This window comes from Hemicordylus capensis, chromosome 2 (assembly GCF_027244095.1).
Source record: "Hemicordylus capensis ecotype Gifberg chromosome 2, rHemCap1.1.pri, whole genome shotgun sequence".
Taxonomy (NCBI): domain Eukaryota; kingdom Metazoa; phylum Chordata; class Lepidosauria; order Squamata; family Cordylidae; genus Hemicordylus; species Hemicordylus capensis.
Window position 1 is genome coordinate 345,096,047 of NC_069658.1, and position 20,890 is coordinate 345,116,936.

The 20,890-nt window shown below is 45.7% G+C and overlaps 1 protein-coding gene across 7 annotated transcripts in view; it reads left to right on the forward strand.

The window, feature by feature from the left end:
* Window positions 1-7,271: 7,271 nt before the first annotated feature.
* The window catches only part of LOC128344398 (collagen alpha-1(XXIII) chain-like), a 360,043-nt gene continuing 346,424 nt past the window's right edge, over window positions 7,272-20,890 (forward strand). For all 7 annotated transcript variants that reach the window (XM_053294439.1, XM_053294440.1, XM_053294442.1 and 4 more), the window contains exon 1: window positions 7,272-8,203. In XM_053294439.1, coding sequence (XP_053150414.1) covers window positions 7,931-8,203 — 273 coding nt within the window. In that variant the 5' untranslated portion in view covers window positions 7,272-7,930. The remainder of the gene's footprint in view (window positions 8,204-20,890) is intronic.

Here is a 20,890-nt window from a genome sequence, read left to right on the forward strand (position 1 = left end):
TGAGTCCAAACCCCAAACACACTGGAAGCAAGCTCAGAAAGGCTTCATTCTAGATCAGGGGTGGGGAACCTTGGCCCTCCAGCTGTTTTTAAACTACAACTCCCACCATCCCCAGCCACATAATTGTGGCTGGGGATGATGGGAGTTGTAGTTCAAAAACAGCTGGAGGGCCAAGGTTCCCCACCCCTGTTCTAGATCCTAGAAGTCTTCCATAGATCCCTCGGCAATGGATAATTATAGGCCAATCTCTAATCTCCCTTGGTTGGGTAAGGTGATCGAGAGGGTGGTGGCCGACCAGCTCCAGGCGGTTTTGGAGGAAACTGATTATCTAGACCCATTTCAAACTGGTTTTAGAGTGGGCTATGGGGTTGAGACAGCCTTGGTCAGCCTGATGGATGACCTATACCAGGGAATCAACAGAGGGAGTGTGACTCGGTTGGTTCTCTTGGATCTCTCAGAGGCGTTCGATACCATCGACCATGGCATCCTTCTGGGTTGCCTGGTGGAGTTGGGGATAGGAGGCATTGCTCTGCAGTGGTTCCGCTCCTATCTCTCGGGCAGATCCCAGATGGTGGAGCTTGGTGACAGTTGTTCTTCTCAACGAGAGCTGTTGTATGGAGTGCCTCGGGGCTCCATTCTGTCACCAATGCTTTTCAATATTTACATTAATTCACTGGGTGAGGTCATCAGGAGATTTGGTGCTGGGTGTTATCAGTATGCTGATGACACCCAAATCTACTTCTCTCTTTCATCTGCTTCATCAGGAAATGGCGTTCATTCCCTAAATACCTGCCTACAGGCAGTAATGGGCTGGATGAGGAATAACAAATTGAAGCTGAATCCAAGCAAGACGGAGGTGCTCATTGTAGGGGCTCAGAATCTGAGGGATGAGTTAGATCTCCCTGTGCTGGATAAGGTTACACTCCCCCAGAAGGAGCAGGCACGCAGCTTGGGGGTACACCTGGATCCAGGCCTCACTCTGGTATCTCAGGTGGAGGCTGTGGCCAGGAGTAGGGTTGTGCGTTTTGTATTTTTTTTTTCCTGTTTTGTTTTTGGCCCGAATCCGAAACACCCCCATTTTGTTCTTTGTTCGAAATCAGCCGGTCCGAAACACCCCCATTTTGTTCTTTGTTCGAAATTGCAAAATCCGAATCCAAACCTTTTGAATTTTAAAAAATGGCCTCGGGGGAAACTAGTGGGTGGGGGTGGTAGTTCCCAATGGGTGGAAACTACCACCCAAGTTTCAGAGGAATTGGGCAAAGGGCTGATTTTTGGTGAATTTTTGAAGTATAGGATTTTTCCCATAGGGAAGAATGGAGGTTTCAACAAAAGTATAGCTTCATGTTGGGGGGAAAGGGGTGGCCCAGAGCAGAGTAGGGTGGGTGGTAGTGTCCAGTGGGGGCAAGGAAGCTGCCAGAAGTATTTCAAAAGAATTGGGCAGAGGGCTGATTTTTAATGATGTAAAGGAGTTTGTGCGTCTGTAAAGGTCTTCCCCATAGGGAAGACATAATTCTCATAACTCCATAACTCCATAATTCCTGCCCCATAACTCCACTTGGGGGGGCACCAGGGTGGTCCAGAGCAAGTGGTGGTGTAGAGCACATAGGGTGCCAACCACCCACATGGGTTGCTAACCCATGGGGTACTGGGTTCTGTTGTTTCTGAGATGTTTTGAGTGTAGATTCTCTGGTAGCATATAAGAGTGGATTCATGGTTTGTCGTTGAAAATCTCATATGCTACCAGAGAATCTACACTCAGAACACCTCAGAAACAACAGAACCCAGCAACCCATGGGTTAGCACCCTATGTGCACTATACCACCACTTGCTCCCAGCCACCCCAGTGCCCCCCAGGTGGAGTTATGGGTCTGCTCCATTATTCCCTGGGGGGAGGGGACCTTAAAGAAGCGTAAACTTCAACAATTCCTAAGAAATCAGCCCTTTGCCCTATTCCTTTGGAATCTGGGTTGTGGCAGGCACCCCTTGGGGCACTGCCACCCAACCCACTGTTTTGCCCCTCAGGCCCCCTTTCTTTCCCCAGTCTGCCCCAAAGACATGTCAACTTCAAAAATTCTTTAAAAATAAGCCCTTTCCCCAATTCCTTTGGAATCTGGCTGGCAGCAGGTACCCACTGGGGCAGTACTACCTGAACCACTCTTCTGCCCCCAAAGCCTCCTTTCTGCCCCGAATCCACCCCCAAAAACATCAACATCACACATCAACAACAGCAGAGCTTTGGAAGAAAATCAGGCAGATTTCCAAAGGTCATGCACATCCACATCCCCCCTGCCCGAAATGCAATTGATCTACACACAACAGTGTGAACCAACAACAATGAAATGCACACTGCCCCACTGGCCAATGAGGGTAAATGCACACTGCCCCACTAGCCAATGAGGGTAAAATTTACCCTTACATTTGCTTAAAAGGAAGAAGGAGGCAATTGCCAGCAGATCAGCTAATGCTTTCGCTGGCCAATCTGCAGGCTGAAAGAGCTGGAAATTAAAACAGATGTCAAAACTCAAAATGGAGACTGAAGGAGAAAGACTTTTTGCGATTGCAAAATGGAGTTCCAAAACAGCCGAAACAACAAAACGTTTTGTATCCGAAACAGGGACGTTTTGTTTTGGCTACAAAATTTTCTGTTTTGAGCACTGGGTGTTTTGTTTTGGCCACAAAACAGCCGAAATGGCCTGTTTTGGCCACAAAACATTTTGTATCCGAAATGAAACACACATCCCTAGCCAGGAGTGCTTTTTATCAGCTTAGGCTGATTCGACAGCTGCGTCCATTCCTAGAGGAGGATGACCTTAGAACAGTGGTGCACCAGCTGGTAACCTCCAGGCTTGACTACTGTAATGCGCTCTACGTGTGGCCGCCTTTGTATGTAGTTTGGAAACTTCAGTTAGTTTAAAATGCGGCAGCAAGGCTGGTCTCTGGGGCAACCTGGAGAGGCCGTATTATGCCTGTTTTGAAACAGCTGCACTGGCTGCCGATATGTTTCCGAGCAAAATACAAAGAGCTGGTTATTACCTTTATAGCCCTGAACGGCTTAGGTCCAGGTTACCTTAGAGAGCGCCTTCTTCGGTCTGATCCCCACAGCATGCTAAGATCATCTAAGGAGGTCCGGCTCCAGTTGCCACCGGCTTGTCTGGTGGCAACCCAGAGGCAGGCCTTCTCTGTAGCTGTTCCTAGATTGTGGAATGCGTTCCCTGCAGAAATCCATAATTTGAATTCTTTATTGGAATTTAGGAGAGCCCTAAAGACCTACCTGTTTGGCCTGGCCTTCCAGTGCTCTTAAATTGTTTTAAAGGGTCTTTGATGTTTGTGAACCGCCCTTGGCTATTTTGTAAGGGTGGTCTAAAAATCGAACAAATAAACAAACAAACAAATAAATTTCTCCTAAGAATTGTGTCAGTGCTGTAGCAACACGTCTCTCCTTATGAATGATGGGGAAATGGTTGTTTCAGTGCCAATGCAGTTCTCAGTGTCTTTCTGAGTTCGCTTCACATATAAACAAGATTTGGACTCAGACGGAACCAGGGCTTGCACTCTGCTTATGGATCGGCAGGGTGCTGTGCAATATGTAAGCCAATGAGACAAAGCATGTGCAGAACTTGAAATGCACTGTAATTGCTAAACGGCACTCTAAGTATTAAAACCTTTGCCTAAGGAAATACTAAAATCAAACATTTCTAAAAGAAAATACTGCCACAACTATAGCTTGTCAAACATGAGAATTATTCTCAGCCTTGGACACTTCTGAATCAGTGTCTTCCATTTAAGGCTTGCAATTCTTACACTGCAACTTGTACCAGAATAAGGCCCATTGAGCAAAGTGGGACTAACTAGGGATGTGCACGGAACCGGCAGGGGTGGGATAACTTTAAGGGTGGGTGAGGGTGCACTTATCCCTCCCTCCGCTTCCCCCCCCCCCCCCGCCGGTGCTGGCTGGAAAACTGGTCTGGCAGGGCGGCCGTGTACCTCCCTGTTGCCCCGTCTGCTCTTCGGACCGGAAGTAGACAGAAGTAGAAAGCCCGTGTTTGTACGTTGGACACCAGTCCAAAGAGTGGGCAGGGTGGCAGGGAGGTATGCTGTTGCCCCGCCGGACCACTTTTCCAGCCAGCGCCGGCGGGAGTAGAGCAGAGGGAGGGGGAAAGGCACCCTCTCCTGCATGCATTGGATTAGGCTGCATATTGCCTTACAGCTTGCACAGGTATAAAAAACTGAGGAAAAATCAAATGTATACATGAGTACATTCTATTTAATTCCATGTCTTTGTGATAATACTTGTCAGTCAATTGCCAAAGCTGTAGACTGCCTTAAAATGTTATGATGAAAATAATCTCAATAAGAGGTTAACTCATTTTCCGTAGTTAATCTGTTGCACAGATTAATGGATGTTTGCTCACTTAAACATGTAAAATTCCCTGCTAACACCACCTGCCTCCATAATATTGCTGCTGCTGCTGCTAATTTTGTATTCTGTCTGGATAAGGTCTATTGACTGGGATGTATGACTGCTTAAAACCCAGCCTAGCTTTTTTCCTTTGCCTCTAAACTACAGTGAGGCAGAGTTCCTTATATTTATACAGATAGTCTCTTACAAATGATGTATTTATATTATGCCCTAATTTTGGATAAAGAAGTATGAGTGCCCTGTCCATTCTGGGAGAAAATAGCAGTTAAAGACAACTCTTTTTGCCTTATTTCTCCAACCCAGCTTTAAAGAAAGGGATCTATGGAACTTCTCTAATTCTGCAATAGGTATAACCTCAGCTATGTGAAGATGTATGTGGATCAAACTGTTAGGCCTACATTAATGTTATCAAGCAAGTTTAGGTTTAAGGAACTTCCAGATGTCTGCTTTTTTCTTTTCTTTTCTTTTAGTAACTGTAGTGCCAAACCAGGAAATTAAACAGGAAGAACCTCATAAAAGTGATTCTGGTTAGGTTGGTGGCATGATGTTATGACTGACAATTTTGCATGACAGTTTCTGTTTCCCCTGTCCTGATGTTGCAATGCATCTGTAATACAGCGGGCATCAGCATGCATTAGTCCATGTAAGAATCACAGATCTGGAGAAAGTGCCGAGACTTGAATAGCAAGGGTGATCAGAATCAAGAGTTTGCATCATTTAATATCAGACATGAACATTAGACCATTGATGCTGTATTGCACTAAACGTGTTTACAGTCCAGGGTCTTATTTAGACTGGAGAGAATTTACTAGGCAGCATACCCTTCAAAGAGTGGAGGGAAAATCAACCCTTTCTATGACCTTCATTTGAATAGGAGTGGTTATGGAGGAAATAACACCCTTCCAATACTTCCATGCAGCCTGTGTATGTTTTCTCAAAAGTAAGCCTCACTGGGCAACATTCTGTGCAGCATTGCACCAGCATTAGGGACCTGCTAGGGCTGCTGCTCAACATGAAAGGCCCGGTACAGCAACTTAGACTTGTGTCCACACCATTGCCCAGTGGAAGCAGCACTGCACAACTGCATGTACACTATTTTAAGTTATTGCACAATTGCCCTGATACACAACACTATCAGGGTTGCCTTTATTGCTGCACAGCAGCCATGATGGGTCTCCAACATTGGCATAATGCTGTGCAGAATGTTGCGAATACTTGGTTCATTTGGACTTATTCCCAAGCAAATGTCCATAAGTATGCCGCTTTATTTGTCCCTTCAAATGTTTGCACATCAAAAGCCACCACAGGGCCAAATCATTGGTCTAGTTACTCTCCATAGTTAATGTAGCCAGAAACCCTCTGAGTCATGATGCTCTCTCTATAGGAACAATCCCAGCTGTAATTCTGATCCAGTAGGGCAGGAGTTCCTAACCTTTGGTACTCCAGATGTCGCTGAACTACAACTTAATATCCCCAGCTACAACTTATTGTGGCTGGGGATGATGGGAGTTGTAGTTCAACTTCAGCACCATCAGAAGTACCAACACTTGGGAACCCCTGCAGTAGAGGACACAAAGAGCTGGACCAAAGGGTTGCATCTCAGACAAGTGAAGCGACAATCCTATTTAGGGATGTGCATGGAAACGGTCTGGAGACCCTTTATGGGCCTCCGAACCGGTTCAAAGAACCGGTGGTTCCGTTGGTTCGATGCCAACACATTGCACATTGCACACATGGTGGCAATCTCACGCACAGCCCATACTTCCGCCTATTTCCGGGCAATAACGGGGGAAGGGGCGGCGGGGAGGTACGCTGCTGCCCCATGGATTTTGGAAAAAATGGAGCACCGGTGGGGGGAAAGCAGCGGGAGGGGTAAGTGCACCCTCCTCCTCCCTTCAAGGGAGACACCCCCCCAGTGTCGAATCACACCTCCGTGGTTCCGTGCACACCACTAATCCCATTCACACTTACTTGGAAGTAAATCCTATTGAAGTCAATTTATCGGCACCTAGTGCATGTCTTTCAAAACTAGTGTTATATGGTCTCTTTGAGCTGTCTCCGAGACCAATTTGGCTGCCACATTCTGTACCAATTGTAGTTTCTGAACTATGTACAAAGGTACATCGGCACTCTACGTAATGTAGAGTGCATTATAGTAGTCAAGCCTAGAGGTTACCAACATATCCACCACTGTTTTGAGGTTGTTTACCTCCAGAAATGGACATAGCTAGCATATCAGCAGTTGATAAAATGCAGAATGTATTTATGTGTGTGTGTGTGTGTGTGTGTGTGCAGCTTTCCCTGAGCATGTTCTGGTGTAAAAAAATAGTGCATTCAGCGCATGGGTTGGGGGGGAGATGTTGAAGTCTTTTAGGTCCCGGTTCCAAAATTATCTAGATGCAGATGAACTGAGAGGAGATAATGGGACCAAGACTCAGTGAGCTTTGTGCAATCCTATGTGGATTTACTAAGAAGTAAGGCGCACTGTGAACAATGGGGCTTACTCCCAGGTAAGGGTAGACAGGATTGCAGCCATTATTGAGCAAGGAGTCGAAGCAGCATTCCCACACATCCAAGCCAAACACAGAGGGAAAACCCTTAACTGAATGATAGGGGAGGCCAATTATATGGGAAACCACTGGGTCTCGGAAACAGATCGTTTGGCCTTAGGAGACGGCCCATAACTACTTTCCCGTATTTGCATTTCAGTCCTCTTAGTATCTGAACTGCAAGCAGCTCTCTCGCGATTTTCTATCCTTTCGCCACCTAGCAGAACTTGGCTAGCAAGCTGAGAGTGGCGCGCGGCTCGGAAGGAACCCTCCGCGGTTGCTTCAAAGCGCCTCGAGGGTAATTGGATAGACCTCCAATGGCTGCAACCCACCAGGCGCTCCTAGCGCTTGGAAGGCGTCCCGGGTGACCTCAAGCCGCTTGCTGCAGGGCAAGATCCTGACGGGCGACGGGGATGACCACCCTGCTGAAAAATCCTTCCGCGCCTCCCTCCCCCTCTCCCAGGCGATGGGTCCGACTCCGGGCTGTCCCTCGAGCAGCGGCTCCAGGTCTCGGCCCTCTCCGGCCGGGGAGTGCCCCCTGTCCTTTTTGAGTCAGGGCTATTTGCATAGGTCCAGCGTGCGCCGGGCGGGAGGAGGGCCTGGGGCTAGGCTGCTTATCCCTGTTGGAATCCCCGGGCGGGGAGGGAGAGGACTGGGCTCTCAGGCTAACCCCCTCCCCAGTCCCCGAGCAGCGAGGGGGGAGGAGAGTCAGCCAGTCACCCACCTATTCCCCCCGCCCCGCGCAGCTGGAGGACCATGCTAGGGAAAGAGGCCACGCTTCCCAAACTTCCTGCCCCACTTTCGCGGCTGCCGGCTGCCAGGAGCTGCTGCTGCTGCTGAGCGCACACAGAGCGAGCGAGACACACGCACAGAGGAGCCGTCAGGCGGCCGGCCGCCCGCCACTCCCTTGGGGGAAACTGAGCGCCCGCGGCGGCGTCTTCCCTGGCGGAGCGTGCGCGCAATGAGCGAGCCTCGGGAGAAGGCGGCAGCGGCAGCTTCGCCCCAAGGCGGCTGCGGAGGCGCCGGCAGGGGCCCCGTCATCCTCTCGCTGCTCTTCTCGCTCCTCTCGGTGGGCGCCTGCTTCCTGCTCAGCGCCAAGACCTCCACGCTGCAGGGCAGGCTAGTGGCCCTCGAGGAGGAGCTGGCCAGCCGCGCGTGGAGCCCGGGAGACCAGCTCGGTGCCGAGCCCTTGCTCGCCCTGCTGCAGCCTCAGGTGGACGAGATCTTGCAAGAGGTGAGTGAGTGAGTGAGGAGGGAAGAAGGCGAAGCAGCAGGGGCTGCCTCCTGCTGCACGAGCGAACCTCTCTGTGTCCCGAGTTCGGGGAAGACCTTGGCTTCTCTCCTGCCTGTGACCCCGTTGGCGGGGCGCGGTGGGGGGGGGTGCGTTTGCTGTGGAACAGGGGCAGGCGGGCAAGGTTAAGGTTTGAGCCGAGACTCAGTCCAGGAGCGGTGCTGGCTTGGTAGGACGCAGCCCTGGGCTATGCAGAGGGTAATCTAAGAGGCCTGTGGGGACATCTTAAACTTCTGCTTGGGGCTAGGCTTCTAAAGGTCAACGACTGTATCGTCGCAGCAGGAGCTTCTCATTGGATGAAGCCTCCAAAAGTGCACGCTGGCTCCGTATTTGCTAGTCTTTGAACATGACGCCGGACTCGCTTCTGCTGCAACCGAGGGACCGTCTCCCTCTGAACTGCTAGAGGCAGGTAGATTGGAGTCTCTAGGTTCTCCAGACAACAAACTTTGGGGCTGCCCTGGGTTTTGTGCAGGGCATGCTTTAGTTATTTCATTTTTATTCCACGCTCAGGGCAGCATACAAAGTTGCCTCTTTCCTGTCCCGTTTTAATTCTCCCAGCAAACACTGTTAAGTAGGCTAGGCTGAGAGTGTGACTGGCCCAAGGTGAGCTTCGTGGTTCTCTCATCCAGGTGTCCTTAGTCCTGGTTCAATGCCTTATTCACCAGGGCAGCCTTTTTCAGTAGCCAGTCTATAAGCCCTGGAACATGGGAAGTAAAACTGTGCCATGAGCATGTGTAGAATGCTCATCACTGCTAAACAGCCAAGCTTCTCTACAGTTGGATTTAGAAGGAAAGGCTGGCAATTCAAAGAATGTGATTTTCAGGCAAGTGTGGTCAGTAGTACCTTTCTCTTTGGAAATAAGTCGTAGGTGGTTGAATAAAACTGTGAAAATAAAAACACTCACAGGCTGTAAAGCTTCTGCTGTGGATTGCTGGAGTATTTGGAAATAAATGGTAACCTCTGCAGTATTAGTATTAGGGGAAAGCTCTCCAACGTAAAGGAGATTAGAGGGACTTTAGCAATCTTTCCTGGGGTAACATCTCAAGGAGACATTTAATCTTGTTTGATGAGCACTTTTGAATAAGGGTTGCAACGTTGGTTTTTGTTGTTTGCAAACAAATCTTATAGATTGTGTTAATTGCCAATAGAAAAGCAAATATTGAAGCTTGCAAGCACCAAACACTTTGATAGGTAGTAGAGTTGATTGTGTTTCTTTGAGGAGACCTTCTACTTTGCCCAACTTCTTTGTTTTGTGTTGTACCAAAATCTGATAATATCCAGAGTGGGACTCTGATCCTTTAATAGATGTAAAGATTCAGAGCAGGGACATAGGGGATAGTTTGGAACTGGTAAAGTGTGCCGTCAAGTCGATTTCGACTCCTGGCACCCACAGAGCCCTGTGGTTGTCTTTGGTAGAATACAGGAGGGTTTACCATTGCCTCCTCCCATGCAGTATGAGATGATGCCTTTCAGTATCCATATAGTACCAGCAGGGATTCGAACCGGTAACCTTCTGCTTGTTAATCAAGCATGTACAACACTTTGGGATTCTTTGTCCACAAGATTTTGGAGCTTGTGGCCTGCTACCTAGTGGGAGTTGGGGAGAGGGGATGAATACAGCTTTTAAGGGTGCATATGCAGACCCAATTCCACTCTGAGCCCCTCTGCTTCTGTTAGTTGTTTTGGTAGCATAGGTTATAGCATTGTAAGAGATAGAAGTGTTTGGGCACTATGGAAAATGGATGTGAAAAAACGGTCTTAGTCAATTTAGACAATTAATGTTGTTTCTCATTATACAGACATATCATCAGTACTGGAAAATTGACATGAAATTGCTTAATGTTTAAACAACACTAGGGACAGAACCTGATAGCAATGCCTAATAGGCTGCTGCTTTGAGCAGCCAAAGAAAGAATATCAGGGGGTTGTTTGTTAATAATAGTAATAATAATAATACTTATTATTATTATTATTGATTCGATTTCTATACCGCCCTTCTAAAAATGGCTCGGGGTGGTTTACACAGAGAAATAATAAATAAATAAGATGGATCCTTGTCCCCAAAGGGCTTACAATCTAAAAAGAAACATAAGATAGACACCAGCAACAGTCACTGGAGGTACTGTGCTAGGAGTGGATAGGGCCAGTTACTCTCCCTCTGCTAAAAAAGAGAATCATCACGTTAAAAGGTGCCTCTTTGCCAAGTTAGCAAAGTTGGATCTACAGAACTTGGAATGACATCTATTAAACATGGACAGTTCTGGATGGTATGAACAAGCTGGTCTAATACTGAAGTATGTTGTATTCCTAAAATCTCAATCATGTAAAGCAGTTGGAGAGGGTAGAAAGCCAGTCTCATGGTAGCAGGCATGAACTGACTCCTTTGCTAGGCAGTATTCACCTTGGTTTGCATTTGGATGCGTGACTACATGTGAGCATTCCCTGCTGTAAGATATTCCTCTTAGGGCAGGCCTGAGGCCCCCAGCTGTTTTGGACTACAAATCCCATAATCCCCAGCCACAGTGGCCAATAGCCACAGATTATGGGAATTTTTGGCCAACATCTGCAGAAGGGCCGAAGTTGAGCAGCCCTGCCTTAGGGGATGAGGCCGCAGCTCAGTGGTAAGCATCTGCTTTCATGTAGAAGGTCCTGGTTCAATCCGTTGTATCTCCAGATAGGGCTGGGAAAGACTCCTGCCTGAAAGCTTGGAGAGCCACTGCCAGTCAGTGTAGACAATACTGAGCTAGAGTAAAAGTCAGCTTCCTGTGTCCCTAAGAATTGCATGCTCTTGATTCCTTCAGATTCCTGTTTAATGCTCATTTTCTCTGTGAAGCCTTAGTCTCTATTCTATACAGTAACTAAGCTGAAGTACATATAACTGAAATAATTGCACTTGCTTCCTGTTTTCTTTGCCTCTGTTCCCCTTCCCTTGTCCAGTTGTCTCCCTTGTGTAATGAACTAGATTGTAAGCCCCTTGGGGCAGGGACTTGTCCCCTCATTCCTTGTAAATCATGTATGTGGATGGCACTATAGGAAATAAATAAATTAATAATTGTCCAGGATTCTTGGGCATCCTTTCTACCTCTTTCTTACCAAGGATAACTTGCAATTTATCCTGGAGTACACTCCCTTGCACTAAGCAGTGGCACTCATGTCTTGGGCCATCCCTAGTATGAAGCAGGTTGCTTCAGGTAGCAGAATGTGGACCCGTTTGTGGGGCAGCATAGCAGCCCAATAGCACCCTCTTCAAGAGAAAAGGTGGGGGAAGGAAGGTGGTACCATTTGGTGCTTTGCTTCAGTCTGCAAAATGTCCTGGGCTGGGCTGGCAAATAAGCATACCCATATTTATTTATTTATTGTTGAATTTCTATACTGCCTTTCATTAAAAACAACTCCAAGGCAGTTTACAAAACTTAAAAACATACAATAAAAATGACAATTAAAATATTAAGCTAAAAATATAAAATAAATCTAATTTAAAAACTATAAAATACAAGCATAAAAACACATAGGCACAAGAATATGAATACACACACACACACACACACACATATATATATATATATATTCCCATATGGGAATATATGTCCCATATATTACCATATATTACATATTTGGGACTTGGGATTTGTATTTAGTCTGTATGATTAGTTAAGCTGAAGTTTACTTGTAAATAAGATTAAGCAAGAGCGGAGGAAATAAATAAATAAGAATAAGCAAGAGCTGAGGAACAGCAAGTCAGAAAAGAGTTGCAGTAGTGCTCGTGTGAACCAACTGAAGGCACTGATATAGTAGGGTTGGTTCCTTGTTTGGAATAATTATGCGTTTGCATTGAGTAAGAAAGGAAACTCATGTGACAGCCTCTTTACTTTGGGCCACTTTGAAGTTGACACTCCAGCACTGTTCAGCTCCCAGTAGTGCACCTAGGTGATTGAGCCTGGACCTAAAGGCCTTGGGAGACCCCCCACAGCACCACGGTAAGTTAAGCATCATCCCCCTACACACACACACACACACACACACACACACACACACACACACACACGGTGTATTTTTAACACATGGGTTCTTGAGGGCACAAACAGCAATGGAACTCACAAGAATATAATATATAAAACAGTTATATTTATGTCTTTAAAGCAGAGATCACACTCAGCCACCCAGTGCAGGTCAGTCACGCTCTGCCAACCAGCACAGTGGCGACCACACACCATCCGGGACAGATTAAAGAGGATTTTGGGGCCCCCATGGGGTGTGGAGGCCCTGGATTTCAGCCCGGAAGTCTAGAGTAAGAGCACCTCTGTCAACTCCACTGTTTAATTGGAAGTCCCAAACTTGTATAGATCCCCTTGGTAAATCATTATTACTTTATGCACCAATCAGGATTTTGTTTCTTGCTCTGTAAAATGGATCCCAGCTGTTGAAGTTTAATCTTATTTAACTATACATACACTTATACATATGTTAGCGTGTTAGTTGTACTGAAGCACAGAGACCAAATCAATGAGCGTACATTAAATGTACAAAGTTGTGTGCTGTGTACCTGTAGTCTTTGCGTTTAAATTTTTTCTTTTAAAAAAAGTGAATTAAAAGTTTCAAACGATTTTCAAATAATTGCTATAGAAAACGTAACACTTCTAAGATATACCAACCAACACTGAACAATTTATTTTGCTATCATTGTTTTAATATCCATATTATTATTATTTTTAAAAAAATAACAATATGGAGGTTAATATGTTAATAGATGAGGGGATGCTTTCTTATTCTGTGACTACAATAGCAGGATCCAGCAATTAAACAGGCTCTAAGCATGTCATAGCATATTAGACATTTGACAGTTAAATGTTTGTTGTGACCTCATGACCTTCCATGCCTTTTATAACATTGGTGATGTATATAGCACATAGATCATTCTTGACCCCAAAATCTGCAGAGTAAAAAAACAGCCATTCAGTAAATTCTCTTCATACTCTTAAGGATGTTGTTTGGTTTCCTGGAGACTCTTCACCCATGTACACAAGCTACAGATGGCCTTAATGGTCTCTAGATCTGAACAAGTCACTGAATGACTGAAGAATAATAGATCAACAGTGGAGAAGACTGCTAGGAAATTACTTGTTGCTAAAGTAATTTAGCCATTAAAGTGAAGGGAGGAACTTGTTCCCTTCTTGTTTTAAGGGAAGCAAATGGCATAATGGTTGCCTATTTTCTGTATTGCCAGCTTGTTATTTTTAGTTGTTATGGGAAGGTGCCAAAGAAGGGAATAGATGTTACTGAGGCGGGATCAGTGGTAAGATGCCAGCTGAAAGAAGAGAGCACCGAAGGAGGGCATTGCATCATGTCATATACCTCACTCTCTTACTGTACAAAATGTCCCAAGAATATCTGTGTAGGTGAAACCACACAGTCCTGGAGATCTCAAATGAACCTGGTAGAAATGATTATGGACAAGAACAGCTTGTCATCCATGGGTGCACATTTCTTCCTGGATATCCCTCACTGACCTATTAGTCCTTGCTCCAAAAGAAATGTTACAACACCTCTAATTGATGTGTCAGGAAATTGAAATGAATCACTTCATTGAATACACAGAATAAATATAGTGAATAGAGAGAAACTTCCCTCTTTCTTAATATTTAGCATATGTTTGTGGAAATTAGCAAGCCGCCTATTCTGTGTATATAGTTTGAGGTTGCATTCTGTTTCTTCAGCAGAAATGTATGTCCTAAACATATGTTTTTCTGTTTAGAAGCATTCTAAATTTTAGCTCCAGCCCCCCATTCTAGAACCCCTGGTGCCCACATATATCCACTGTGCTACTGTATCTACATGGGGCCAGTGAAGTCAGAAATTGCAGATTTACTCGTCCCTTTTAGCAGTACCATTCTGTCATGACCTACACTTTTGGAAAATCCTGCCTTTTACCAATAAGTGGCATATGCTAAGGAACATATTCAAGGTATGTATTAAATAGAAATGAAGTGTTTGGCTTATTAGTTTTTACTGAAATGGCAAAACTGCCATCGGAGAATGGAAGAGAAACCCATTCCTATCTTAAATAGTGGGAAAGTGGGTGTGCTGGCTAGTTCAAGGGAGGATTGTTCCAGTCAGGGATATGGGATGTTAGATGGTAGGAAGCGACCGTTCCTCCTCACCCTTTGTTCCCCCGATCAGAGAAAGATGGTTACCCGCTCTGCTGCTTTTTATGAGGGGGAGGAGGCATGTGGAGGACAAGAGGTAGATCTCATTCTACAGCAAAAATAATGTTTATTATTCTAGTGCTTTGTTTGCAGTTGCACCTCTACTGAGGCACAGGCCTTCAAACCTAGTCTACAGATCAAACTCAGACCCTGAAAGAAGGACAACTGTTGGAAAAGAATAAGTCCACAGCTAACCCCTGCTGTGAAAAGGGAACAATATAACCATAAGAACAGCCCAGCTATGTCAGGCCCAAGACCTATCTAATCCAGCATCCTGTTTCCCACAGTGCCCCACAAGGTGCCTGTGAGAAGCCCACAAGTAGGAGGTGAAGGCATGCCTGCTTTTTCTGGTGCTCCCCTACAACTGGTATTGAGAGGCATCTTGCCTCTGAGGCTGGAGGTGGCCTATAGCCACTAACTAGAAGCCATTGATAGACCTGCTCTCAATGAATTTGTCTAAGCTGCTTTTAAAGCCGTCCAAGCTAGTGGCTGTCACCATATCCTGTGGCAGAGAATTCCATAGATGAATTATGCACAATGTGAAAAACTACTTCGTTTTGTTGGTTCTAAATTTCCTGAACTTCAGTTTCATGGGATGGCCCCTGGTTCTAGTGTTGAGAGAGGGAGAAAACGTTCCCTCTGTCCATGCATAATTTTATACATGTCTCCCCTTAGTCATCTCTTTTCCAAACTAAAAATCCCCAGATGCTCTAGCCTTGCTTCATAGGGAAGGTGTTCCAGGCCTCTGAACTTCTTGGCTGCCCTCTTCTGCACCTTTTCCAGTTCTACGATGTCATCCTTAAGATATGGTGACCAGAACTGCACACAGTACTCGAAATGTGCCTGCACCATAGATTTGTATAAAGGCATTATAATATTAACAGTTTTATTTTCAATCCCCTTCCTAATGATCCCTAGAATGGAATTTGCCTTTTTCCAGCTGCTGTGCACAGAGTTGACAATTTCAATGAGTTGTCCACCACAACCCCAAGATGTCTGTCCTGGTCAGTCATTGACAATCCAATCAGATCCAATCCGTGTATATGTAAAGTTGGGTTTTTTTGCCCCAAGATGCATCCCTTTACACTTGCTTACATTGAATTGGATTTGCCATTTTGTCACCCACTTACCCAGCATGGAAAGAATCTTTTTGAGCTCCTCACAATCTCTTTTGGATTTCACTACCCTAATAGTTTAGTGTGATCAGTAAATTTGGCCACTTTGCTGGTTAACCCAACTTCTGTTCCCAATACAGAGCACTGTTCCCAATACAGAGCCTTCTTAATTCCCTCCATTGTGAAAACTGCCCATTTATTTCTACCCTCTGTTTTCTGTTCTTCAACCAGTTACCAATCCATACATGAACCTGTCCCCTTATCCCATGATTCCTAAGTTGCCTCAAGAGCCTTTGGTGCAGAACTTTGTCAAAAGTTTTTTTGAAAGTCCAAGTATATTATGTCAACCAGATCACCTTTATCCACACACTTGTTGACATTCTCAAAGAACTCCAAAAGGTTTAACTCCTGCATGTGTCAATACACTCCCTACCTCTGTGTTGGAGGAGAGGTTTAAGGGTTTACCACATTCTGCTTGATTATGCCCTTGTGGCTCTGGTGCCGTTGAAACTACTGCGCATGTAATTCTATACTGTGATTATTACAGGAATGCTAGACTTAAGTTAATTTCTCCAGTTTTGAAATTTTTTCCTGTCGATACAGATGACTTCTACCTGAATCTTCTGCTGTCCAATTTTAAAAATCATTTCTGGTATTATGGCTAGGTATTGCTATATTATTTGTATAACTCGTTCTAATTTTATGTGATGTTTTTATTTTATATGCTGATCTATTACCGAAATAAAGTGCTCGCTCTATCTATCTATCTATCTATCTATCTATCTATCTATCTATCTCCAAAAGGATAGTGAGGCAAGACTTGCCCTTGCAGAAGCCATTCTGGTTTGCCTTCAGCAAGGCCTATTCTTCTATATGTTTAACAATTTTTATCCTTAAGTATGCTTTCTATCAATTTATCCAGCATAGAAATTAAGCTAACTGGCTTGTAGTTTTCCAAATCCTGCCCAGATCCCTTTTTGAAAATTGGAGTTACATTAACTACTTCCCATCTTCTGATATAGAGGCTGATTGTAGGGACAAGTTACATATTTTTGCTGGGAGATGAGCAATTTCATATTTGAGTTCCTTCAGAACTCTTGGGTGGATGCCAACTGACCCTGGCAATCTGGTAATGTTGAGTTTTTCAAGACAGTTTAGAACATGCTCTCTCATCACCTCAAGTTGGCCCAGTTTTTTAGCCTCCCAAGCTAGAGAAGCTCAGTTCCAGAGTATGTATATGGTCAGTATTCTCTGCCATGAAGACAGATGCACAGAACTCATTCAGCTTCTCTGCAATCTCCTTATCCTCCTTTCACATCCTCATCATCTCAGGGTCCAGCTACCTCCTTGGCAGGTGTTACGTTTCTGATATATTTAAATACGTTTTAGTTTTCCCCTTTGATAGCTATATGCTCCTCAAAGTTTGAGGGCACGAACAGCAACTAAACCCACAAGTATGTAAGAATGTAAAATAGGTATATTTATGCAAATATACATTAGAAGGAACATTTCAACACACAACTTAACACTTTCCACTGTCTCTAAAGAACCCAGCACAGGTCACAATCACACTCGGCTGCTTGGTGGTGCCGCTACCACACCACCAAGGGCAGAATAAAGAGGATTTGGGGGCTCCCTGGGGTTGTGGAGGCCCTGGACTTTGGGCCCCAAAGTAAGCATGCATCTGTGTTAGCCACACTGGCAGCATCTTGAACTTGGTGGTACCTTTCCTCCTCCTTGGTATACATTCAACTGAGCTGTTATTGTAGTTTTAAATAATTTCCATGCTTCCTGGAGTTATTTGACTCTCCTTGACTTCCCCTTTCATTTTCCTTTTTACCAGTTCCATCATTTTTGAGAAGTTTCTTCTGAACTTTCTTGGCAATGCTCCGTTCACAAATAAGCTGAATTGGATCACACTATGGTCCCTGTTTGCCAATGGTTCTACAACTCTGACATCTTGCGCCAAGTCCTGGGCACCACTCAGATTTTAATCCACGGTTGCTTTCTCTCCGGTTGGTTCCGTGATCAACTGTTCTAAGGCACAGTCATTTAGCATGTCTAGAAATCTGACCTCTCTGTTAGTACCCAAATGTGAATTTGCTCAGTCTGTGTGAGGGTAATTGAAGTCACTCATTATTACAGCTCTGTCTCTCTGACGCCTCTCTGATTTGCTTCTCCAACTCTTAAGTCAATCTCAGCACGTTGATCCGGATAGCACGTCCCTAATAACACATTTCCTTTCAGTCCTCGTATTGTCACCCATAATGATTATGTGGAGGACTCCAGTCCTTCTAGGTTTTCTAGCTTGTTGGATTCTATCCCTTCTTTAACATACAGTGCTACTCCACCCCCAGTATGTGCCCCCCCTCCTTTCTGTAGAATTTGGATCCAGGAATAATAGTGTCCCGCTGGTTCTCACCATTCCACTGGGTTTCTGTAATGCCCACTGTATCTGTTTTTATTAGCAACCAAGCACTCCAGCTTGCTCATCTTGGCTCAGAGGCTTCTGGCATTGGTAGATAAACACCTAAATACCAACTCTTTAACCTGGTGTTGGCATGTGCTATCTCACTTAAAGTCATTTGACCTTTTTGACCAGCTGTCATGTGTTTCCATCTGCTCTACTCCTGGTTCTACTCTTTCCCTTTCTGGTTTATCTGAAAAGTTTGCACCCTCGCACCTTATGAGATTTTGCTTGCTCTAGCCCTAACCCTAACCCTGTCAGCAATCTACCAGGCATCATTTTAAAAGCTGCTCTGTGATCTTTTTTTTATTTACGTGCCAGCAGTCTGGTTCCATCTTGGTTCAGTGGAGCATGTCCCTTTTGTTGAAGCCTGCCCCAAAATGTAACCCAGTGCCTAACAAATCTAAACCCCTCCTCTTGGCCCCACAGTCTCACCCACACATTGAGACCTCTCGGCCCAGCCTGTCATCCTGGCCCTGTGCATGTAGCACTTCAGAGAACACTATCCTGGGGGATATCCACTATCCTGCATTTCCCTACATTGTTGGTGCTGATGTGAACCACGACAACTGACTATGACATAAAGAAAGTGAAATACTCATGGGAGAGAATGCAAGCTATTATGGAAGCAGTAGTTTTCTTATTTTCCTGCTTCCATTTTTATCTGTATCGAAAGCACAATTATTCCTATCCCTCTCTTTTACTTTTTAACCGAATAAGTAAAAGAGGATAGGCAAGGAGCAATTTTGGAGCCAGAGTTAAAGGTGACAGAGCTAGGTTTGAAGGTTACCAAAGCCTTCTATATGATCTGTTTCTATAGTTCTAGTTTTTCTTACAGGATTGATCCACTATCCTGAAACTTGAAAAGAATTCTTAGGGAGACTAGAAATGTGAGCACTGTAAGATATTCCCCTCAGGGGATGGAGACACTCTGGGAAGAGCAGAAGGTTCCAAGTTCCCTCCCTGGCTTCTCCAAGATAGGGCTGAGAGAGATTCCTGCCTGCAACCTTGGAGAAGCCGCTGCCAGTCTGTGTGGAGAATACTGAGCTAGATGGACCTATGGATCAAATAGTCTGAGCTAGATGGACTCAGTATATGGCAGCTTCCTATGTTCCTATATGTACTCAGAAGTAAGTCTGGAACACTGAGACTTAATCACTAATAAGGATGTTCAAAACTATAACCATATTTTGCTAACATTATCTTTATAGTAATATGACTTAATAATTTATCATTTCTTCCCCAAAGAACTTCCCCCCCTTGCTAAACAGTGCTATACTGTATGGCATTCTATAGGTCTCTCTCTCTCTCTCACTCTCTCTCTCACACACACACACACACACACACACACACACACACACACAGTTAAAAAACTTGGTTTTTTAAAAATCAATTTAAAAAAAAACCTGAGTAAACAGAAAGGTCTTTACCTGGCATTAAAAAGAACAAGGTGATGGTGCAAGGCGGACCTCACTGAGGAGGCTGTCCCATAAATGGGGTGTGACCACTAAAAAGCCCTCTCCCTAGTTGGGCAGGGTTACTCGGAGCATGACCTCTGAAGAAGATCTTAAGGTCTGATTCAGGACATATAGAGCAAGTTGCTCTCTCAAGTATCCTGGTCCCAAGCCATTTAGGACATTAAAGGTTAAAACTAGGAGTGTGCACGGAACCGGTCCGGGGCCATGTAAGAGGCCTCCAAACCGTTTTAGAATTGGGCCAGGCCGGTGGGGGTGTGTGTGTCTGGCTTTAAGGGCGGGGGGGGGTAGTACTTACCCCTCCCGCCGCTTTTCCCCCTCCGGTGCTCCACTTTGGTGCAAAGTTTTTGGGGTGGCAGAGTTCTTCCCTGCCGTCCCTGCCTCCATCGTTGACCAGAAAAAGGGGAAGTTGTCACCATGCATGCACTTGGCATGGTGCGTGCGCGCCTGTTGCTGCTGTGCGTGCGCCACACACATAACGTGTGTGCCATTACGCAACGTGTGATTGTGCGGCGCATGTGTGCATGGTTCCGTGCACATCCCTAGTTAAAACTAGTACTTTGAATTGGGTCCGGAAACAGACAGGGAGCCAGTGCAGCTGATGAAGCACTGGCGTAATATGATCAAACTGCCCGGTCCCAGTTAATAATCTTGCATCCCTATTTTGTACCAGCTGCACTTTCCAGACTGTTTTCAAATGCAGCCCCACATACAATGCATTGCAGTAATCTAAGCAAGAGGTTATCAGAGTATGAGTAACGGTGGCCAAGCTATCTCTGTCCAGGTACGGTTGCAGTTGGTGTATCATATTACGCCAGTGCTTCATCAGCTGCACTGGCTCCCTGTCTGTTTCCGGACCCAATTCAAAGTACTAGTTTTAACTAGGGATGTGCACGGAACCACGGAGGTGCGGTCCGTCACTGGGGGGTGTCTGGCTTTAAGGGCGGGGGGGTAGTACTTACCCCTCCCGTCGCTTCCCCCCTCTGGCGCTCCACTTTGGTGCAAAGTTTTGGGGGCGGCAGAGTTCTTCCCTGCCGTCCCTGCCTCCATCGTTGACCAGAAAAAGGGGAAGTTGTCACCATGCATGCACTTGGCATGGTGCGTGCGCGCCTGTTGCTGCTGTGCGTGCGCCACACACATAACGTGTGTGCCGTTACGCAACGTGTGATTGTGCGGCGCATGTGTGCCGTGACAGGCACATGCGTGACGGCAACTCCCCCTTTTTCCGAACAACGATGGAGGTAGGGGCGGCAGGGAGGAACTCTGCCGCCCCCAAAACTTTGCACCAAAGTGGAGCGCCAGAGGGGGGAAGCGACGGGAGGGGTAAGTACTATCCCCCCCGCCCTTAAAGCCAGACACCCCCCAGTGAC